The 21,354-nt window shown below is 41.1% G+C and overlaps 1 protein-coding gene across 1 annotated transcript in view; it reads right to left on the bottom strand.

Annotated features, from left to right (window-relative positions):
• The window catches only part of slc35f1 (solute carrier family 35 member F1), a 372,306-nt gene that overhangs the window by 46,196 nt on the left and 304,756 nt on the right, over positions 1-21,354 (bottom strand). The window contains exon 6 of the mRNA XM_073057399.1: positions 2,974-3,026. Coding sequence (XP_072913500.1) covers positions 2,974-3,026 — 53 coding nt within the window. The remainder of the gene's footprint in view (positions 1-2,973; positions 3,027-21,354) is intronic.

The raw sequence follows: 21,354 nt of genomic DNA on the forward strand, positions 1-21,354 counted from the left end.
GTCACTCGTACTCTAATAGCATTTTGTTAACTGCTTTAGTACTGTGTCGCCTATCTTCTTAGTTGCTCAAACATGATCGTACTGCTCTTTGACCACACATCTTTTTACAAATCGTCTCCACCTCTCCTACACCTTCCATCACTTCAAGAGCAGCTGAAGTGGGGGTTGCCACCACTGTGGATTATATCTTTAGTAGCTGACACCTACTCTTAGCGTTGCCCAGCAATGTTTCAGGACAGGCACAAGAGAAGTCACAAGCTATATCTGAAATTGCACACACTTCTGATTAAAAACAAAGTTTGGCTTTTCTCCTCTTGTGCCAAGATGGGGCTTCCTTCCAGATGGAGCAGCAGCACCTTACATTCCGCCTGGGTAGCCTCCAACTTGATGAGATAAATATCAATTTCTCCTTCCAGTAAACAAATTCCCCTCCCCTTTATTTCCCACTCTGACCTTTAACCTCTTCTCACCTGTCTATTTAAAACTAGAAGACCTTAAGACAAAGGAGCATAATTAGGCCATTTGGCACATCGAGTCTGCTCCGCCATTCAATTATGGCTGATCCTTTTTTCCCCAACTCAGCCCCACTCCCTGGCCTCCTCCCTCTAACCTTTGATGCCATGTCCAATCAAGAACCTATCAATCTCTGCCTTAAATACACCCAATGACCTGGCCTCTACAGCTGCCTGTGTTAATAACTTCCACAAATTCATCACCCTCTTCCCCCTGAGTCCCCACCTCCTCTTCCCTTTTCTCCTTTGACCCACTTTCTCTCCTGTCAGATTTCTTCCTCTCCAGCCCTTGACCTTTAACACCCACCTAGCTTCACCAATCACCTTCCAGCTAGCCACGTCCCCCTCTCTCACCTTATTATCCTGGCATCTTCCCACTTCCTTCTCAGTCCTGAAGGAAGGCCTCGGCTGGAAACGTCAACTGTTCATTCACTTCCATAGATGCTGCCTGACCTGCTGAGTTCTTCCAGCACTTTTTGTGTGTTGTTTTGGCCTATTTTTGTTATAAATCTTTAGAAGAATCTGATTGAACACTGGGGCTAACTGTAGCCATTTAAAAAATTCGAAAGTAGATTAATTGAATGTCTAGGCAATTGCATCCTTTATTTATTTATTGAGATACAGTGTGGAATACCCTTTTGGCCCATCAAGCCACGCCAATCAGCAGTTACCAGATTTAATTCCAGCCCAATCACCGGACATTTTACAATGAGCAATTAACTTACCGAGCGGTACGTCTTTGGACTGTGGGAGGAAACCGCAGCACCTGGAGGAAATCCACATGGTCATGGGGAAAATGTACAACTCACTTACAGGCAGCAGTGGGAATTGAACCAAGGTCACCTGTACTGTAAAGTGTTGTGCTAAACACTACACAACTGTACCAATCTAACTGTATCACAGCCATATTGTGCTTTACTGTACCTTGTTAAAAATTCCTACATATCCCTTAGACCATATTAAGATCGTAAGTCATAACAGCAGAACTAGGCCATTTGGCCCATCATGTCTGCTCTGCCATTCAATCATGGCTGATCCTTTTTTCCCTCCTCCTCAACCCCACTTCCCGGGCTTCTCCCCGTAACCTTTGATGCCATGTCCAATCAAGAACCTATCAATCTCTGCCTTAAATACACCCTACGATCTGCCTCCACAGCTGCACGTGACAACAAAAACCACAAATTCACTAACCCCTGGCTAAAGAAATGTCTCCACATCTCTGTTTTGAATGGACACCCCTCTATCCTGAAGCTGTGCTCTCTTGTCCTAGACTCTCCCACCATGGGAAACATCCTTTCCATATCTCCATATCTACTCTGTCTAAGCCTTTCAACATTCAAAAGGTTTCAATGAGATTCCCCCCCCCCCCCCAAAACGTTCTAAATTCCAGCGAGTACAGACCCAGAGGCTTTAAACGTTTCTCGAATGATAACCCCTTCATTCCTGAAATCATCCTTGTGAACCTCCTCTGGATCATCTCTTATAGATAGCGGGGTCAAGGGATATGGGGAGAGGGCAGGAATGGGGTACTGATTGTGTATGATCAGCCATGTTCACAGTGAATGGCGGTGCTGGCTAGAAGGGCCGAATGGCCTACTCCTGCACCTACTGTCTATTGTCTATTTTCTCCAATGCCAGGCCATCTCTTCTAAGATGAGGAGCCCAAAACTGTTCACAATACTCAAGGTGAGGCCTCACAAGTACCTTATAAAGTCTCAGCATCACATCCTTGCTCTTGTATTCTAGACCTCGTGAAATAAATGCTAACATTGCATTTGCCTTCCTCACCACCGACTCAACCTGCAAGTTAACCTTTAGGGTGTTCTGCACAAGGACTCCCTAGTCCCACTGCATCTCAGATTTTTGGATTTTCTTCCCATTTAGAAAATTGCCTGCACATTTATTTTTACTACCAAAATGCATGACCATGCATTTTCCAACAGTGTATTTCATTTGCCACCTTCTTGCCCATTCTCCTAATCTGTCTAAGTCCTTCTGCATCCTACCTGTTTCCCCAACACTACCTGCCACTCCACCAATCTTCGTATCATCTGCAAACTTCACAACAAAGCCACCTATTCCATCATCTAAATCGTTAATATACAGCATAAAAAGAAACGGTCCCAACACTGACCCCTGCGGAACACCACTATTCACTAGCAGCCAACCAGAAAAGGATCATTTTATTCCAACTTGCTGTCTCCTACCAATCAGCCAACACTCTAACCATGCCAGTAACTTTCCTGTAATACCATGAGCTCTTAACTTGGTAAGCAGCCTCATGTGTCGCACCTTGTTAAAGGTTACTTTCTGTCATATAAATTGAGAAGGGGAGAACAGAGAACGAAGGTACAGTAATTATATCCTCTGACCTATAAATCATTGTCGATATTTAGCTTTCATGTTTTTAAAAGCCTGGTCATCAAAAATGAATGAAAAGAGTATAAAAACAAATTCTCACCTATCTGCCAATCCCATGGTACCTTTAACAGTTCCTTATGTTCTATTATAGCCCTGCAATGAAAATAAAGTTAAAATGATTCATTTCTTTCACACTTCAGTCAACATGATAATTGCCTCATACCTGCCCCTGCAAGTGCAATTCAGATCCATAAACATCCAACAAATAGTTCTGTAAGTGGTACTTAGTTAATTATATTTAAGCATCAATCCACTCGGGTGCTTGTATTAATTAAATACACGACATGTTTTTCAACATTTAATAGAGGTAGGATTCGAGTGTGTAAATGCAGTAAACAGTAGTTGCTTCAGAAAACTTTTTAAATTAACTTTCTTATATTTGTCTGATATCCTGCCGACCATTTCCTTTAAATTAGACTATAATAAAAGAAATTACCCCAAAAAATAATAGAATTCACAAAGTATAGTGTATGAATTAATATAAATGGAATAACAGGTTCTTCCAAGAGGAATACAACCTTGTTGTGGTTTGGAGGCTTGCGTGCCTCAATGATCCAGAGAGCTATGTCGGCTGGAGTCAGGGCTTTATGTTTTGAATCTTAGTAGGATCACCCGTGCCAAACAGGTCAACGGCCAGACTAGTTCTCCAGGTTCGGGGGTTCAGCTCAGGGCTAACAACTCTGACTAGTAAAACAAAATTATTTCAGAAACAGCAATGAAGAATCCTTCTACATCTGTGTGATGGCATTCCTGAGTCTCCACCTGGGACTTCTATGACTGCCACGTTGTGAAAACTGAGCGGAAGCTTACTGACATGATGTAGGAAGCCCCGAACATTACCAGAGATGGAGGACCTTCACTGCTGTCCTAAATGCCAGTGACTAAAAATGAATCGTACAAACGTAGATTGTAAATAAAAATACATTTTAACAATTATGGATTATTTCAGTGATTTGGTGGACTGGATTTTGTAGGGAAGTATTGACATTATGCTACCTAAATTGAAAGTCCTTTTTCAAGTTAGACCTTACACAGAGGCAGCTAATCTTCTACTTTCAATGGTGGGATTTAAATAACTAGTGTTCATTTAGATTTTTTTATTGTTTGAAGGTACTTCAATAAATGCGTATTTTGTTAAATTAAAATAATTAACATTTTAATAGTCTTAATTGGTTTCAATGTGTTCACAGTGCCAACTTGCTGCTTTCAACGCCCACCCACCTGCACTGACATGGACTGTCCCTATGCAGGGATCTGTCGCCGATGTGGGGATGGCAACGAACAGTGTCTGGGGTTCAAGTGGTGGGTTTTGAGGCCTTGCCCAAACTATTACAATAGTTCAAATAATTCAATAATAGTCATTAAACAAACAATAAACATTAAAAAAAACAAATAATTAAAAGTATCTTAAGTGTCCAGAAATTATATATAGCTGATGTGAAGCTAAGAACTAGCTGTGAGGTGCATCCTGACCCCCAGTTTAGCGTGACAGTGTTCTGCAGTTAGACTTTTTCTAGGTTTCTGAATGAATGTTTCTGTATATTTCAGAAAGACTTTACATTATCCGTGGCTGGCACTGTTGGGAAAGTGTAGCTTAGCCAGTATCTGCTTTTCTGCTCAGGGTTTCTTCAGCTTCCCCACCAAACCCATGGAATGCCCTCTGACAGGTAACAAACTGCCACTGGACCACAGGCTCGCATTTGGAGAAAATAACTCCAGGCTTTATCTTTTGGGTCAGTGGTAAATGTGGCTAACTTTACCCCTCATAATCTCTTACTATTTTTCCTTTCAGTTAGTCCTGACGAAGGGTCTCGGCCCAAAACGTCGACAGCGCTTCTCCCTATAGATGCTGCCTGGCCAGCATTTTGTGCGTGTTGCTTGAATTTCCAGCATCTGCAGATTTCCTTGTGTTTACCCCACATTACAAGTTTTGGGCTCATCTGATATTGCAGTATTAAAAATATTGAGAAGTCAATTCTAGATTAAAGTCAGCTCTACAATAAGATACTAAAATAGTTTATCAATTTTTAATCTCTGTTGTTGAATGTTATTGCATGAGATATGGTTGAACATGTTAATGTGTAAAGTATCTAGCCATAGTGAAGAAACAAGTTTAGCAGAAAATTCTTTACTTAATCATCTGTGAAATTACTATTGATTTTATGCATCGCACATATCGTACAAGAAACTGACACTTGATTAAAATACTTCCTAATACTGAAAAGCAACAATGGATTTATTAAAACAAATCCAAACAGTGCCCACATTTTTTTGGTATTTTAAAGCCATCACATCATTTTGATTATAATTCACCCTGGAGTAGCTTAACAGACTTACAAAAGCGTTTTATGTTAATATTTTTGTTCTATGCAATTTGATATAATCACATGTTTAAAATTTTATATTAATAAAATGATTGCTTTATATATGCAACTGGTAAACAATACTGTAATACTCTAAGGATCAAGGATCAACTTTATTAGGGATTTGCTGTGGTGTGTTGGCATGACATATTACAGAAAACACCACCAATCAATAATTATAAAGACCAAAGAATTACATAAAAATAAGTTAGAACTTAAGAAACAACTAGTTATATTTCCAATGTTGCTTAAAATGAAAGTGATTCCTGGTGCAATCTGATGCTATTCATCCACGACATGAATATCTGTATGAAGGTCAGACAAATGGGACAACAGGATGCAAATGATGAAGATTACACTGTTCATAAGAAAATAAGAAATAGAAGCCCGTCGAGCCGACTCCACCATTCAATAAGATCATGGCTGATCTGACCATGGACTCATCTCCACCTACCTGCCTTTTCACCATAACCTTTAATTCCCCTACTATGCAAAAATCTATCCGACCTTGTCTTCATATATTTACTGAGGTAGCCTCCACTGCTTCACATTGTAAGGGATGGGCATTCCTTCCACAAGTTCCAAAACAGATGTAGCAAATAACTAACACGGAAAAAGGTGGAATACAAAGAAAGTGTAATGCTATTTTCTGAATTGAATTGTGCTCTGTTTTCTCAATTATCATTGCAATCGTTGAAGGCCCAAGGTGGTGCAGTTTTTGCTTGATTCTACTCTGGTTATTATTCTACTATGGATTTATTGATCATGCCTGGAAGAAAATGAATCTCATGGTTGGAAAAGTACTTTGATAATAATTTATTGTGAACTTTGATGACAGATGGACATTCCATTGAGCTTCATGTTAATCAGGGGTTCCAAACATCAAGTCCACAGAGCCCTTGCTTACTGGTTTTGGTGCATAGCATAAAAAATGTTGGGAACCCCTAATATAAGTGAAGGAGGTTAATCGGCTTGATGTTTTCCTGATCTTCTGCTGGAGATCATCTGTTACTTTGTACTAGAAATAATATTTCCAGTTCATTTTAACAGAGGCTGCAAAGATCTTAACAGAAAAAATGGTTCACGGGCATCATGTGAACTGCCCACGTTAAGAGGCATGAGGACTTGACGGCCAACAAATTACACTGAGCTCAAAACTAAATAACAGAAGCAGGACATTTTGCAGACCTCCCAACTATCGAGGACATCTTCAAACAGTGATACCTCAAAAAGGCAGCCTCCATCATGAAGGAATCCCATCACCCAGGACATGCCTTTTCCCGTTAATAACATCAAAGAGAGGTACAGGAGCCTGAGTACACACACTCGATGTTTTAAGAACAGCCTCTTCCCCTCTGCCATCAGATTTCTGCACAGACAATGAACACATGAACAGCACCTCACTGTTTTTCCTCTCTTTTTGCACTATTTCTAGAGTACATTTCTTATTTTAATTTATAGCATATTTTATGTATTGCTCTGTACCATTGCCACAAAGCAACCTGTTTCACTACGCATGGCAGTGATAATAAAGCTGATTCAGATTCTGACTTTGATTCAGAAACTCCGCACAAACTGTACGTTCGTTACGCGCCATGCCGTTTGATCTGGGTGACAATTATCCTTCCGTAACCATGACTATTCTTGGCAAATTTTTCTAAAAAAGTGGCTTGCCATTGCCCTCTTCTGGGCAGTGTCTTTGCACGATGGGTGACCCCAACCGTTAGCAATGCTGTCCAGAGGTCACATAACTAGGAGATGTGATGTGCACCGGCTGCTCATATGACCATCCACCACCTGCTGCCATGGTCTCATGTCACCCTGATCAGGGGGCTAAGCAGGTACTACACCTTGCCCTAGGGTGACCTGCAGGCTAGCGGAGCATCTTACACCTTCTTTGGTAGAGATGTATCTCCACCCTGCTACCCCACTACCCCACGTTCATATTATCATGTATGTATAAATCTATTCTCAAAGCACAATTACTTCCTGTTTTAGGTTAATAAAAAACCAATATAAATTTCCTAGTTTAAGAAATAATGGGAAAATGCATCTGCTGCTCCTGAATTCCCTCTGTTTATTGAATGATTGCATAAAGAATGCATTGAAAACGTAATGTTCTTTGAATACACTTTGTAAGGGATTGGTTATCAAAGTCTCAGGAAAAGAGGTGGATTTTCTACAGATTGGCATGAAGGTAAAAAGACTTGTCAGCCTGAGAGCTGCGCCAAGCTATTTTGAAATCGTAATTGCAGTCACAAATTAATCTGACGTCTGTTTGGAAGAAACTACGCTGTTGTATTTCTCAGTAGTAACCTGAACAGCTTGATTAAAGAGTTAGTTTACTATGGAGGTCATGCTCAGCCTAACTACACGTTAATGTGCAAACAGAGATGCAAGCAACAGTACTCTGTTTCTCTATGTTAAAAAGTACATACTACTGTTTTTGTACAATACTGTGCAAAAGACTTAAAGGTTAAAAAAATTCTGTAAAGCAAAGATATTTTCAAAATAACTAAATGTGAAGCTCCTAAATATCAAAAGGTTTACTATAAAAAGTAGTAATCAGAATAAACATAAATTAAATCAGTATTTGCTATGACTATCCTTTGCCTTTAAAACAGCATCAATTCTTTCAGGTACATTTGTCCTGCAATTTTATAAGAAAATCAGCTGGAAGGTTGTTCCTAGCATCTTGGAGAACTTAAGCTCATTAGACCATAAGACATAAGAGCAGAATTAGGCCATTTGGCCCATCGTGTTTGCTCCTCCATTTTATCATGGCTGATCCATTTTCCATCTCAGCCCCCAATCTCCTGCCTTCTTCCTATATCCCTTCATGCCCTGGCCTATCAAGAATCTATCAAACTCTGTCTTAAATATACATAAAGATCTGGTCTCCACAGCTGCCTGTGGCAATGAATTCCACAGATTCACCACAACCTGGCTAAAAATATTCCACTTCATCTCCTTTCTAAAAGGACATCCCTCTATTCTGAGGCTATGCCTCTGATCCTAGGCTCTCCCACCAAAGGAAACATCCTCTCCACGTCCACTCTGTCAAGGATTTTCACCATTTGCTAAGTTTCAATTAGGTCATTCCTCATTCTTCTGAAATCTAGTGAATACAGGCCCAGAGCCGTCAAATGTCCTTCATATGGCAAGCCAGTCAATCCTGGGATCGTTTTCGTGAACCCCCTTGGAACCCTCTCCAATGTCAGCACAATCTTTCTAAGGATAGGGGCCACAAACTGCTCATAATACTCCAAATGAGGACTCATCACTGCCTTATAAAGCCTCAACATTACATCCTTGCTTTTATATTCTAGTCCTCTTGAAATAAATGCTAACATCGCATTTGTCTAGCTCACCACACACTCAACCTGCAAATTAACCATTGGAGAAGCCTACACAAGAACTCCCAAGACCCTTTGCTCCCCAGATTTTAAAAAAATTTCTCTCTATTTATAAGAAAGTCTGATCTTTTATTTCTTCTACCAAACTGCATGACCATTCACTTCCCGACACTGTATTCCATCAGCCACATATTTGCCTATTCTCCTAAACTAAGTCCTTCTGTAGCCTCTGTACATCCTCAAAACTACCTGTCCTTCCACCTCTTTGTATCGTCTGCAAACTTTGCAACAAAGCCATCAATTCCATCATCCACGTCACTGACATATATTCTAGTCATTCTTGGCAGATCATTGCCATTGCCTCCACAATCTCTTCAGCCACCTCTTTCAGGCCCTGGGACGCACACCATCTGGTCCAGGTGACATATCTACCTTCAGACCTTTCAGTTTCCAAAGAACTTTCACACTTCCGACCCCTGATACTTCCACTATATTGCTAGTGTCTTCCACAGTGAAGACTGATTCCAAATACTTATTCAGTTCATCTGCTAATTCCTTGTCTCCCATTACTACCTCTCCAGCATCGTTTCCCAGCAGTCCGATATCCACTCTTGCCTTTCTTTTACACTTTATGTATCTGAAGAAACTTTTAGTATCTTTTAATATTGGCTAGTTTACTTCTGTATTCCATTGTTACCTTCTAAATTACTTTTTAGTTGCTTTCTGTTGGTTTTTAAAAGCTTCCCAATCCTCTAACTTCCCAATAATTTTTGCTCTATTATATGCCCTCTCTTTGGCTTTTTTTTAAATAATTTTTTTTATTAGTTTTTCAAAACATTTTACAAAATTAAAAACCCCAAATCCCAATGAGGAGCATTAATACAGAGCAAGGTTAAGCATACAATAACAATATGCTACACAGGAAGAGAATTTAACAAAAAAGCACCTAAATTAAAGACAAGTGAGCTTAGTGTCCTCCCCAAACCCCACAACACAAGAAAAAAAAAATTCCAGACCAACCACCACACAATATAGAGAGTATAAGTCCGGACAGTCAAACTCCCAGACTGTAAATACACTTAGCAACAGAGGATAATAATGCCTACTACCAGAAAAAAAAGGGAGCTGAAAGCAAGGGACTGAAAAGAAAAAAAAACCCTAGTCAAGAGGAAGGTTATGAAAGTACTCGATAAAAGGCCCCCAGATCTTATGGAACTTTAAATCCGAATTGAGAACTGAATAATGATTTTTTTCGAGGTCCAAGCAGGCCATAATGTCGTTAAGCCATTGCGCATGAGTGGGCGGGGCAACATCTCTCCATCTAAGGAGGATCAAGCGTCTCGCCAGGAGAGAGGCAAAGGATAGTATTCGGCATTTGGTCGGACCCAGACATAAATCTGTCTCGCCCCAAAAACCGAACAGAGCAATTAAGGGGTTAGGTTCTAGGTGCTGATTCAGAATACCCGATAATGTAGTGAAGACATCTTTCCAGAATTTCTCCAAGCTAGGACAGAGCCAGTACATATGGATGAGAGAGGCCACGCCCCCTTGCATTTATCACAGAGCGGACTAATGCCAGGGTAAGAATTGAGATAGTTTAGATTTAGACATATGGGCTCTATGAACAATCTTAAACTGTAAGAGACAATGGCGAGCACAAAGAGAGGTTGAGTTAACCGATTTGAAAACTGAGTCCCAGCTCTCCTCGGATAAGGAGATATTTAAATCCTGCTCCCAGGCCATTTTAATTTTATCCACAGGGGCCCGTCGTAAGGCTGCTAGTTTATCTTGGATAATTGAAATTAACCCTTTACCTAGTGGATTAATGGAGAGAAATAGGTCCATAGCATTTTTCGCAGGCATTTCAGGAAAGTTAGGAATTAAAGGAGCAGTAAAGTGTCGGATTTGGAGATATCTGAAAAAGTGAGCGTTAGGCAGGTTGAACTTAACAGAGAGCTGTTGAAAAGAAGCGAAGTGGTTATCAATGAAGAGATCTTCAAAATGTCTAATGCCCTTCCTGTACCAAACATGGAATGCTGAATCGAACGTGGTAGGTAAAAAAAGGTGATTATGTGCGACAGGGCTAGAAATGGAAAACCCCTGGAAACCATAGCATTTCCTGAACTGAGCCCATATACGCAAAGTGTGTCTAGCCAGAGGATTAGCTATTGATCTGGGCAGACTGCTAGGGAGTGCAGAGCCAAGAAGTGCAGATATAGATAATTCTTTAGTGGAGCTCAACTCCATTGCCACCCAGTTAGGGCACTCAGGTTGACCGTGGAAGAAAGACCAGAAGGCAGCACAACGTATATTAGCTGCCCAGTAATATAAGCGAAAGTTAGGTAAAGCCATGCCACCCTCTTTTTTAGATTTTTGGAGGTGGATTTTATTAATTCTAGAGCGCTTATTCTGCCACAGATATGACAAAATAATAGAGTCTAAGGAATCAAAAAAAGATTTAGGAATAAAAATTGGGATAGATTGAAATAAGTATAAGAATTTGGGGAGAACATACATTTTGACAACATTGATACGACCTACCAAGGACATAGATAGAGGTAACCATTGTACCAGACTCTGTTTTGTGGCATATGAAAGGTTGACAAAGTTTTCACGAAACAGATCTTTAAACTTCCTTGTGACTGTAATTCCAAGATAAGTAAATTGATTATGGACTACTTTAAAAGGGAGATCTCGAAATATTAGTTCTTGTGCTTCTTTATTAATTGGGAAAAGTTCACTCTTATGTAAGTTGAGTTTATAGCCAGAGATCTGGCTAAACTGGTCAAGAAGTGAAAACATTAGAGGTAAGGATGTAGACGGATATGAGAGAAAGAGTAGTAAGTCATCAGCATAGAGAGAGACTTTATGTTCAACACCCCCTCTCCAAATCCCGGTCAGTTCAGGACATTTTTGAAATGCTATCGCCAGAGGTTCTATAGCCAAATCAAAGAGAAAGGGACTTAAGGGGCATCCCTGACGGGTGCCACGTTTGAGATTGAATACTTGGGATTTCTGAAAGTTAGTTAGAACAGAAGCAGTAGGACACAGGTACAGCAATTGGATCCAAGAGATGAAACTTTGGCCGAGGTCAAATTTTTCTAAGACTGCAAAAAGGTAGTTCCACTCTATACGATCAAATGCTTTCTCCGCATCAAGGGAGATAACACATTCTGGAGTCCCAGTTGGAACTGAGTATAAAATATTAAATAGAAGCCGAATGTTAAAAAAAGGGAGACGGTTTTTAATAAAGCCTGTTTGGTCATCAGAGATAATGGAGGGAATAACGGTTTCTAATCTATGAGCCAACACTTTAGCTAAGATCTTTACATCAACATTGAGCAGAGAGATCGGCCTGTATGAGGAACACTCTGTTGGGTCTTTGCCCTTTTTTAAAAGAAGAATAATAGATGCCTCATTGAAAGAGGGTGGCAATTTGCCGTAGTTAAACGAATCAGATAGTACTGAAAGTAACTGAGGAGAAAGAAGTGAGGAGAATGATTTATAAAATTCCACAGGGAACCCATCAGGTCCAGGAGATTTCCCTGAGGACAGTGCAGAAATTGCAAAAGATATTTCTTCTAGTGATATAGGCGCATTAAGTTTGGCTTTGAAATCAGATGAAAGTGAGGGGATATTCAGATTCTGTAAAAATTGATCCACAGAGATATTGTCATTCAGGGATTCAGAGGAATAAAGCCGAGAATAAAAATTTTTGAATGCGTCATTAATTTCTAAATGATCCGATGTAAAGTCTCCGTTCTCCTTCCGGATCCTTGTAATATGTTGTTTGGCTTTAGAACGCCTCAGCTGATTGGCTAGGAATTTACCAGACTTATCCCCATGAATATAAAAGCGGCTCTTGCTTTCGAGAAGTTGGCATTCGACAGGTTGAGTGGACAGAAGGTTAAATTTAGTTTGGAGTTCAATGCGCTTCTTGTATAATTCAGGGTTCTTAGTTTGGGCATATAATTGATCCACATCTTTAATCTGGTTAATGAGGTCTGCTCGATCTGCACGGGATATTGAGATTTGCTGTGTAAGAGATTATTTGACCCCTCAAATATGCTTTCATGGCATCCCAGACAATCTGGGATGGCTCTTCAGGTGATGTATTAGTGTTAAAATAGAAGGTTATCTGGTCTTTAATAAATTTTACGAAATCATCATCCGATAATAAAATTGAATCGAACCGCCAGTGTTTGTTCCTCTGAGGGAGACCGGGAAAGTTCAGAGAGAGGGTAATTGGGGCATGGTCAGAAATCAGTATACTCTGATAGTCACAAGTGTGGGCAAATGGGATAAGTTGGTTATCGAGTAGGAAATAGTCAATTCTAGTGAAGGTATGGTGAACATGTGAGAAAAAGGAATAATCTCTCTCCGTAGGATGGAGGAAACGCCATATATCCGAGATACCAAAATTAGAGAGAAACGACTGAATAGCTAAGGCAGATTTGGTAAGTGATCTGGTAACAGAGGACGATCGGTCCAGTTTAGGATCCAACCAACAGTTAAAGTCACCACCCAATATAAGAGAGTATGAGTTTAAGTCTGGTAGTGAGGAAAAAAAACCGTTCAAAAAAGTTAACATCATCAAAGTTGGGGGCATACAGGTTTGCTAGTGCAACTTTAGTGTTATATAGTTTACCAGAAACAATAATAAAACGGCCATTTGTGTCCGATATTTTATTATGGAGTTCAAAAGGAATATTTGAGTTAATAAGAATGGAGACTCCCCTAGCTTTAGCGGCAAAGGATGAATGAAAATGCTGACCCGCCCACTTGGACAGAAGCCGGGAGTTATCGAGACAACGAATATGAGTTTCTTGGAGGAAAGCAATGTCAGCTTTGAGTTGTTTAATATGTGAGAATACCTTCCTCCTTTTAACAGGGTGGTTCAGTCCCTTTACATTCCAGCTCACAAATTTAAGTGCACTAGCCATTATCAATTACTAATGCATAAAAGGCAGCAGGCATATAAAAAATCAAGCGGTACAATAGCAGTCTGGGAGCAGAGATGTAAACATAGATTTGTAAGGTCAAAATATAAACATGTCCTAAACAATAAAAAAATGTTGGAACTGGAAAATCCACCCCACCCACACAACCCAAAACTAGACGGCTACCAAAACAAGTAGCTAGCTCTACCAGAGAAATTAACCCAAATACAACTTCCAGATCTGTGTCATTGACAGCAGTTCCGTATAAATGCTATAACAAACAGTAACTAGTTTATGCACTAGAAAACATAACTACAGATTAGAACACCTTCTGCCGGGATATACAACTTAATACAGAGCGAATCGGAAGAAAACCAAAAGTAACCTACCCGCGAAATATTGTAGAAGAATAAAGTAAGAGAAAGGGGAAAAAAAAGGTAAGAAGGAAAAAGAAAAAAAAGAGGAAGGGGAAAATTATAAATTCAAGACGAGTATTTATCAACCGTTTACCGAGAAGGGAGAAAAAAACATTCAGAGAATGGAAAAAAAAGGGGATGAAGAAAAGAAAAAGATAAAATAAATAAGTATTTAAAACAGAGGAAAAATAGATCAGCAGTTGAACTGTGAACCGACAAACAGGGAGGCCTTCACTAAAGACTTCAAACCTCCAAAACAAGTTAGATTTAGTTGTAGAACTCTGTAGGTAAAGTTATACAGAGGTGAAAATAGATTACACAGACACCAAATCCCGGGAGAGATTGTCAACAGCCTTTAGAGTTTCAGTGAATAATGTCTGAGTGCTTCAAGTGAATTCCGAGTCCAGAGAAAGTTATTTTACTACGAGTACTTATCCACCATTTTAGGAGGTCCGATCAGATTCCGAAGATGATTGGATAGCCGGAAGACTTGCCACAAACGCTTCAGCTTCCCTCGCTGATTTGAACCACTTGAATTCCCTGGTATTAAACTTGATTCTTAGGTCAGCAAGATTATGAAAGGAAGGTTTGAAACCACGATCAAAAAGCACTTTCATTACGCCTTTATACTCAGCGCGCATCTTTAAGGTCTGGGGTGCAAAATCTTCCGCAAAGCGAATGGTTGTATCCTGGAAAGTAAAAGAGCCTCTGCGACGTGCCTCCACAATCAGACTGTGTTTTACCTGGTATTGATGGAAACACAAGATTACTGGTCGTGGACAGGATCCCAGAATTCCAGCGGGGACGTTAACTCTGTGTGCCCGTTCCAGCTCGGGCGGCTTCGGAAGCAAATCCTTCCCGAATATCTCACAGAGAAACTCGGCGAAAAACTTCACGGTTGACCCCTTCTCAGTTGCCTCTGGTAATCCCAGAATTCTGATGTTGCAGCGTCTGCTGCGATTTTCGAGATCCACCATTTTGGAAAGAAGTTTATTAGATTTTTCCTCTAAGCTGGAACAGAGAGTCTCCAAGTATCGAACCCGACTTTCTAAAGCTTCAGAAGTCGAATCGATGCGAGATAAGTGTTCAGCATGTTTGTCCACTTTATCGTTGATCCGATCCAGTTTCTCTTCTAACTGTTTGAAAGCGGTTTTAATTTCCTTTATGATTTCGTCTCAGAGATTTTCAAGCGCCTCCATCGTCACGTCCGACGAGGTCGTAGTTTCTTTTCTCCCGGATTTAGAACTCTTGCTAGACATTGTAGGTTAGATATATTCACAGGCAAGTGAGAGATACCAAAATAATTCCTAACTAAGCTTTATAAAATGGAGACATTTAGTGCAAAGGTAGCGACAGTAACGGAACAAAAGTTCGGAGCAGCTAAACAATCGCCATCTTACCGGAAGTCCCTCTTTGGCTTTTATGTTGGCTTTGACTGCTCTTGTTAGCCACAGTTGTGTCATTAAAATACTTCTTCCTCTTCAGGATGTATATGTACTGTACCTTTTGAATTGCTTCCAAAAATTCCAGCCATTGCGCTCTGCCGTCATCCCCGCCAGTGTTTTTTTCCAATCAATTTTGGCCAACTCTTCTCTCATGCCCCTGTAACTCCTTTTGCTACACTGTAACATCTACACTGTACATCTTCAGAAGTTTTCTGATGACTCTGCCCTAGTTGGATGCATCAGCAAGGGAGATGAGGCTGAGTACAGGGCTACGGTGGGAAACTTTGTCACATGGTGTGAGCAGAATCATCTACAGCTTATTGTGAAAAAGACTAAGGAGCTGGTGGTGGACTTGAGGAGGGCTAAGGCACCAGTGACCCCTGTTTCCATCCAAGGGGTCAGTGTGGACATGGTGAAGGATTACAAATGCCTGGGGATATGAATTGACAATAAACTGGACTGGTCAAAGAACACTGAGGCTGTCTACAAGATGGGTCAGAGCTATCTCTACTTCATGATGAGACTGAGGTCCTTTAACATCTGCCAGACGATGCTGAGGATGTTCTACAAGTCTGTGGTGGCCAGCGGTATCATGTTTGCTGTTGTGTGCTGGGGCAGCAGGCTGAGGGCAGCAGACACCAACAGAATCAGCAAACTCATTCGTAAGGCCAGTGATGTTGTGGGGGTGGAACTGGACTCTCTGACGGTGGTGTCTGAAAAGAGGATGCTGTTCAAGTTGTTTGTGTTATAATACCAGCCCCCTCCTTTGCGAGAATCGCCAGAGCCCTAGTGAAGGGGGGGGGGGTCAATGACCCAAGAGAGAGAGAGACGTGCTGAACAGCCACAGGAAATGGGAGAGAGAGGGAGACGTGCTGAAGACCACGTTCCACCGGGAAGCAGAATAAAGCGACCCTGGCTATTGTCTCATGAAGACCACGTGTAAAGCCCTCGAGCAAAGTGGGCTGGTTGAGAGAGAGATTGACACCTGCGATCTCGTGAGGAAGTATAAAGGAGGGTCTGGGGGGGGGGGCGGCCCCTTCAGACGCACCAAGAAGACACGATAGCGATCCCGTCGTAGCGGGAAGCCATTTTGAAGGAAGCCACGTGCGTTAGATTCCGAATCCGGAGTCTGTGGCTGGAATCACGGACAATCGCTTTTAACTAACAACAGGAAAGCTTGCTCTCCTGATTCCACCGCGTTGCTTCGGAAGGACCTGGGCAAGTGTTCCTTTTCTCACCAACCTCTCTCTCTCTCTCTCCAACACGGGAAACTCAGCGGTTCCCAGAAGGCTGAAGCCTGTCAACTTTTTGAATGACTGTTATATTTTTCCAAATGGACAAGATATTATCCCCCTAGACAACGATAGAGCTTATTTCTGACTGATCATTACTATACCTGCACTTTAGATTGAGTATTGACGACTTATGGTATCTGATTGTTTGTATTAACCTTCCTTTTGTGCCCCTTTATAAATAAAAACGGTTTAAAAATGGTACCATCAGACTTCAGTGGACCTCTCTATCTTTGCTGGTAAGTGATCCAGTTACGGGATACGTAACACTTGCCATCTTGGACAATGACTCCCATCCACTCCATAATGTACTGGTTAGGCACAGGAGTACATTCAGCCAGAGACTTATTCCACCGAGATGCAACACTGAGCGTCATAGGAAGTCATTCCTACCTGTGGCCATCAAACTTTACAACTCCTCCCTCGGAAGGTCAGACACCCTGAGCCAATAGGCTGGTCCTGGACTTATTTTCACTTGTCATAATTTACTTATTATTATTATTATTTAATTATTTATGGTTTCATATTGCTGTATCTCTACACTATTCTTGGCTGGTGCGACTGTAACGAAACTCAATTTCCCTCGGGATCAATAAAGTATGTCTGTCTGTCTGTAATACTGATACATCTGACTTTAGCTTCTCCTTCTCAAAATTCAGGGTGAATTCCATCATATTATGATCACACTCCCTGAAAGATTCTTTTACCTTAAGCTCTCTGATCAATTCCGATTCATTGCACAACACTTAATCCAGAATTACCATTCCCCTTGTGGACTCAACCACAAGCTGCTCTAAAAATCCATCTCATAGACATTTTAGAAAGTCCTCCTGTTGGGATCCAGCACCAACATGATTCTCTCCAATCTATCTGCATACTGAACTCTCCCCAGGTCTACTGTAACATTGCCCTTTTAGCATGTATTTTCTATCTCAAGTTGTACTTTGTAGACCATATCCATACCACTGCCTGGGGCGGGGGGTGTACAACTCCTTTACAGTTCCTTAGCTCTACCCATAATGATTAAACACCTTCTGACCCTATGTCACCTCTTTCTAACGATTGTCACAGTCCTTCTGCAGACTTTTGCTGTCTTGCTTGCTTCTGTCTCTCCGGGCAATCACAGAGAGCCTCGATGACATTGAGATCATGTCTCTATGTAGGCCATACCATCTGAACTCATTTAAAAAATCTGCGGTGCCCAAGATTTTTGCACTATACTGAACACATTCCATTAGCAATCAAATTAATTTTCTTCTTAAAGGTGCTTTGATTTAGCTGAATTTAGATATCAGGATTTTGCCACCCAACATGAGCCAAGGTACATCTGTAGAAGTGTGTTAAAGTATTTAGTGACATACCAAATCACCTCAAACTCCAAATGAAGCGTGGCCACTGATGTGCCTCTGTTACGATTGGTCAATATGTGGAGCCCAAATCTAAGATGTTGACACCCAGGACTTTGAAACTGTTCAATCTTTTCCCTCAGTGAAGACTGGAGTGAAGGAACTGAAGTGAGTGGGCACCAAGAGGAAAGTCATTGAATATTTGGAGCCATCCTTAGAGAATGGAAGACAGATGTGATTGTAGTCTGAAAATGTCTTTGGCACATATACGTATATAGCGAGGATGCCCAAGACTTCTGCACAACACTGTACCAATTTTATGCATTGTACTGTACTGCTGCCGCAACAAAAAGAAAAAAACAGATTTCATGATGTATGTGAGTGATGATAAACTTGATCTTGGCGTAAGACTGAGGGTGTGAAGGGGGCAGGGAGAGGGGAATCACTGTTTGGAAAAGGGGAAGGGAGAGGGGAGGATGCAGGAAGCACCAGAGAGACATTCTGTAATTGCTTCAAGTGTCCTTGTCTGGCATCTCAGGGCTGGGTGTGTCTGCACCCACACCAACATCCACTCCTGGCGATCCTCCTCTGCCACCTGTCCCACACCTTTCCCACAGTGCTCCACCCTTGTCATTCACAAAACCCTTTGCTCCCGCCAATATATATGTGTACCTTAAGACTTTTGTACTGTAAAGTAATTTCAAATGTGGCTCAATTCATGTCCTAGGCCCAAACACTGGACCAGAATATACCATTAATACGTGATGTTCTTTAATGATGTGTTCAGTTCCGTTCTCAGCTCCTCAGTAACATTAGCCTCACTTGGCCACATGCATCAAGATCTAACCTATACTGAGGCATACGCTGATATAGCGAGTTACTTCAAATCCACATAAGCTCCCGGTAGTGTCTCATCACCCACACCCCGGAGATCGGCACTGACCACAAACACAGTTGGACCACACACAGTTTTTAAAAATGTTTTTGGAAATCAGAGAACCAGAGGAAAGTCTGGCATTTATTGCAACACACGCAAAATGCTGGAGGAACTCAGCAGCATCAATGGAAAAGAGTACAGTCAACATTTCGGGGCATTTATTGCCCACTCCTGATATTATTTATTTAGAGTCGCATCACAGAAACAGGCCTTTCCAGCACAACGAGCCCACTTCACCGGTTACATGTATGTGAACAATTAACCCACTAATCTGTACGTCTTAGAAATGTGGGAGGAAACTGGAGCATCTGGAAGAAACCCACATGGTCACAGGGAGAACGTACAAACTCCTTACAGGATTGAACCCAGCTGGTGCTGCAATAGCGGTACACAAACTGTTGACGCTACTGTGCTCTAACAGTCCCTGAGTGTCTTGCTAGGCTATTTCACAGTGCAGTTGTGTCACTTAACATACTAACCAGACCGAGTGATTTCATCCACTTGTGAAAATGAATTAATCTGCAAAATGAAATAGTATTACAGTATGGTAGGGTCTTTTTCGTTGTCATCCTTACAATGACTAATTACTTTGTTTTTCCAAACTTCAGATGATTAATTGAATTTAAACTCCACAGCTGTACTAGTGGGACTTGAATTCATGCCTCTGGATAATTAATCCAGGCCTCTGTGTGTTTCTGTTTTGTTAATTTGCCTCTCTTAATAAACTGGTGTGGGTTCCATCACGCCCTGGGGACATCCACATTAATGTTCTTCAAAAGACCCAACACCTCCTACTTGATATCAAAACATCCCAGAGTATCAGCGCTTCCCTCCCTGAACTCATTATCTTTCACATCCTTCTCCTTGGTGAATACCAATGTGAAAAACTCAATTTAGACACTCATCTATTTGCTATTGCCCCAGGCATGAATTCTCTCCTCTGTCATTGACAGGTCCTACCCCTTCCCTTGTGACTTGTTTCTAATATACATAAAGTGCCTTGGAATTCTCTTTAATCCCACTCACCAAGGGCATTCGTGGCCCCCTTTAGCCCTCTTGATTTCTTCCCCTGCTACCTTTATATTCCTTGGTCTGACTGCAGCTTTCAAAATCATGCATAAGCTTTGTTTTCATTTTTCACAAAGGAGTCCCAGAGTCATTGGCATACATCTTGAAATTTGTTGTTATCTGGCAAAAGTACAATGCAGTACATATAACAAAAACAGGAATGAGAAGAGGGCATGTCCTGGTTTATGAGGTTGATAACCAAATTATTTTTCTCCAATGTTGACAGAATGAATCAGAATCAGGTGTACTATCACTGACGTAAACTGTGAAATTTGTTGTTTTACAGCAGCAGTATAGTGCAATACATCATAATAAAAACTATGAATTAAATATATATTAAAAAGAAAATTAAGTAACAAATGCAAAAAGAGAGTGGAAAACTACTGAGATAGTGTTTATAGGTTCATTGTCCTTTCAGAAATCAGATGGCAGAGGGGAAGAAGCTGTTCCTGAATCATTCAGTGCATGCCTTCAGGCTCTTGAACCTTCTACCTGATGGTAGCAATGAGAAGATGGCATGTCCTGGGTGATGGAGGTCCTTAATGATGGATGCCGCATTTTTGCGGCATCACTCCTGTATAATAATAGGTCAGCAGAAATTGGGTCTTATTTTCCTCAACAGCAACAGTGCTCAACAGTCGACTATAAAGTCAAGTATAAAGGTTTAGTCAAGCTAAAATCGTTGCCTTGGTGTTTATTTATATGAGTTGTTGGTCTTGCATTGGGCATCACAAGCAAATCATTGCCCATAATCCTTTTCACTGTTTGCTGAGACATGATTATCAATAGTGACCCAAAGAAATCAAGCCTATCACCTGATTTATGTAGTGAGTAATTTCCCTAATTCTAAATGTTTTGTCACCTATGGTGTAGGAGACTGTGCACTGGAACTTGAAAAACACCAAAGGTGAGAGAGGCACAGTACTGTAGGGGGATGGCATGCTTGCGCAGCTGTTAGCATAATGCTATTACAGCACCAATGACACAGGTTCAATTCCACCATTGTCTTTAAGCAGTTTGCACTTTCCCCCCATAACTGCATGTATTTCCTCCAGTGGTCCAGTTTCTTCTCACATCCCAAAGACGTACAGGTTCAAAGCTCAAAGTAAATTAATTTCATAGTGCACAAATGTCACCATATATAGCCTGAGATTCATTTTTTTGTGGGCATACACAGTGTATCCAAGTGAAACACTCTGGTTCCGTCGGCTGTGCAAGTCCAGGGAAGCCCCTCTAAGCGTGTAACGCTGAGGTGCGA

Source organism: Hemitrygon akajei, chromosome 9 (assembly GCF_048418815.1).
Source record: "Hemitrygon akajei chromosome 9, sHemAka1.3, whole genome shotgun sequence".
In the NCBI taxonomy this organism is placed as follows: domain Eukaryota; kingdom Metazoa; phylum Chordata; class Chondrichthyes; order Myliobatiformes; family Dasyatidae; genus Hemitrygon; species Hemitrygon akajei.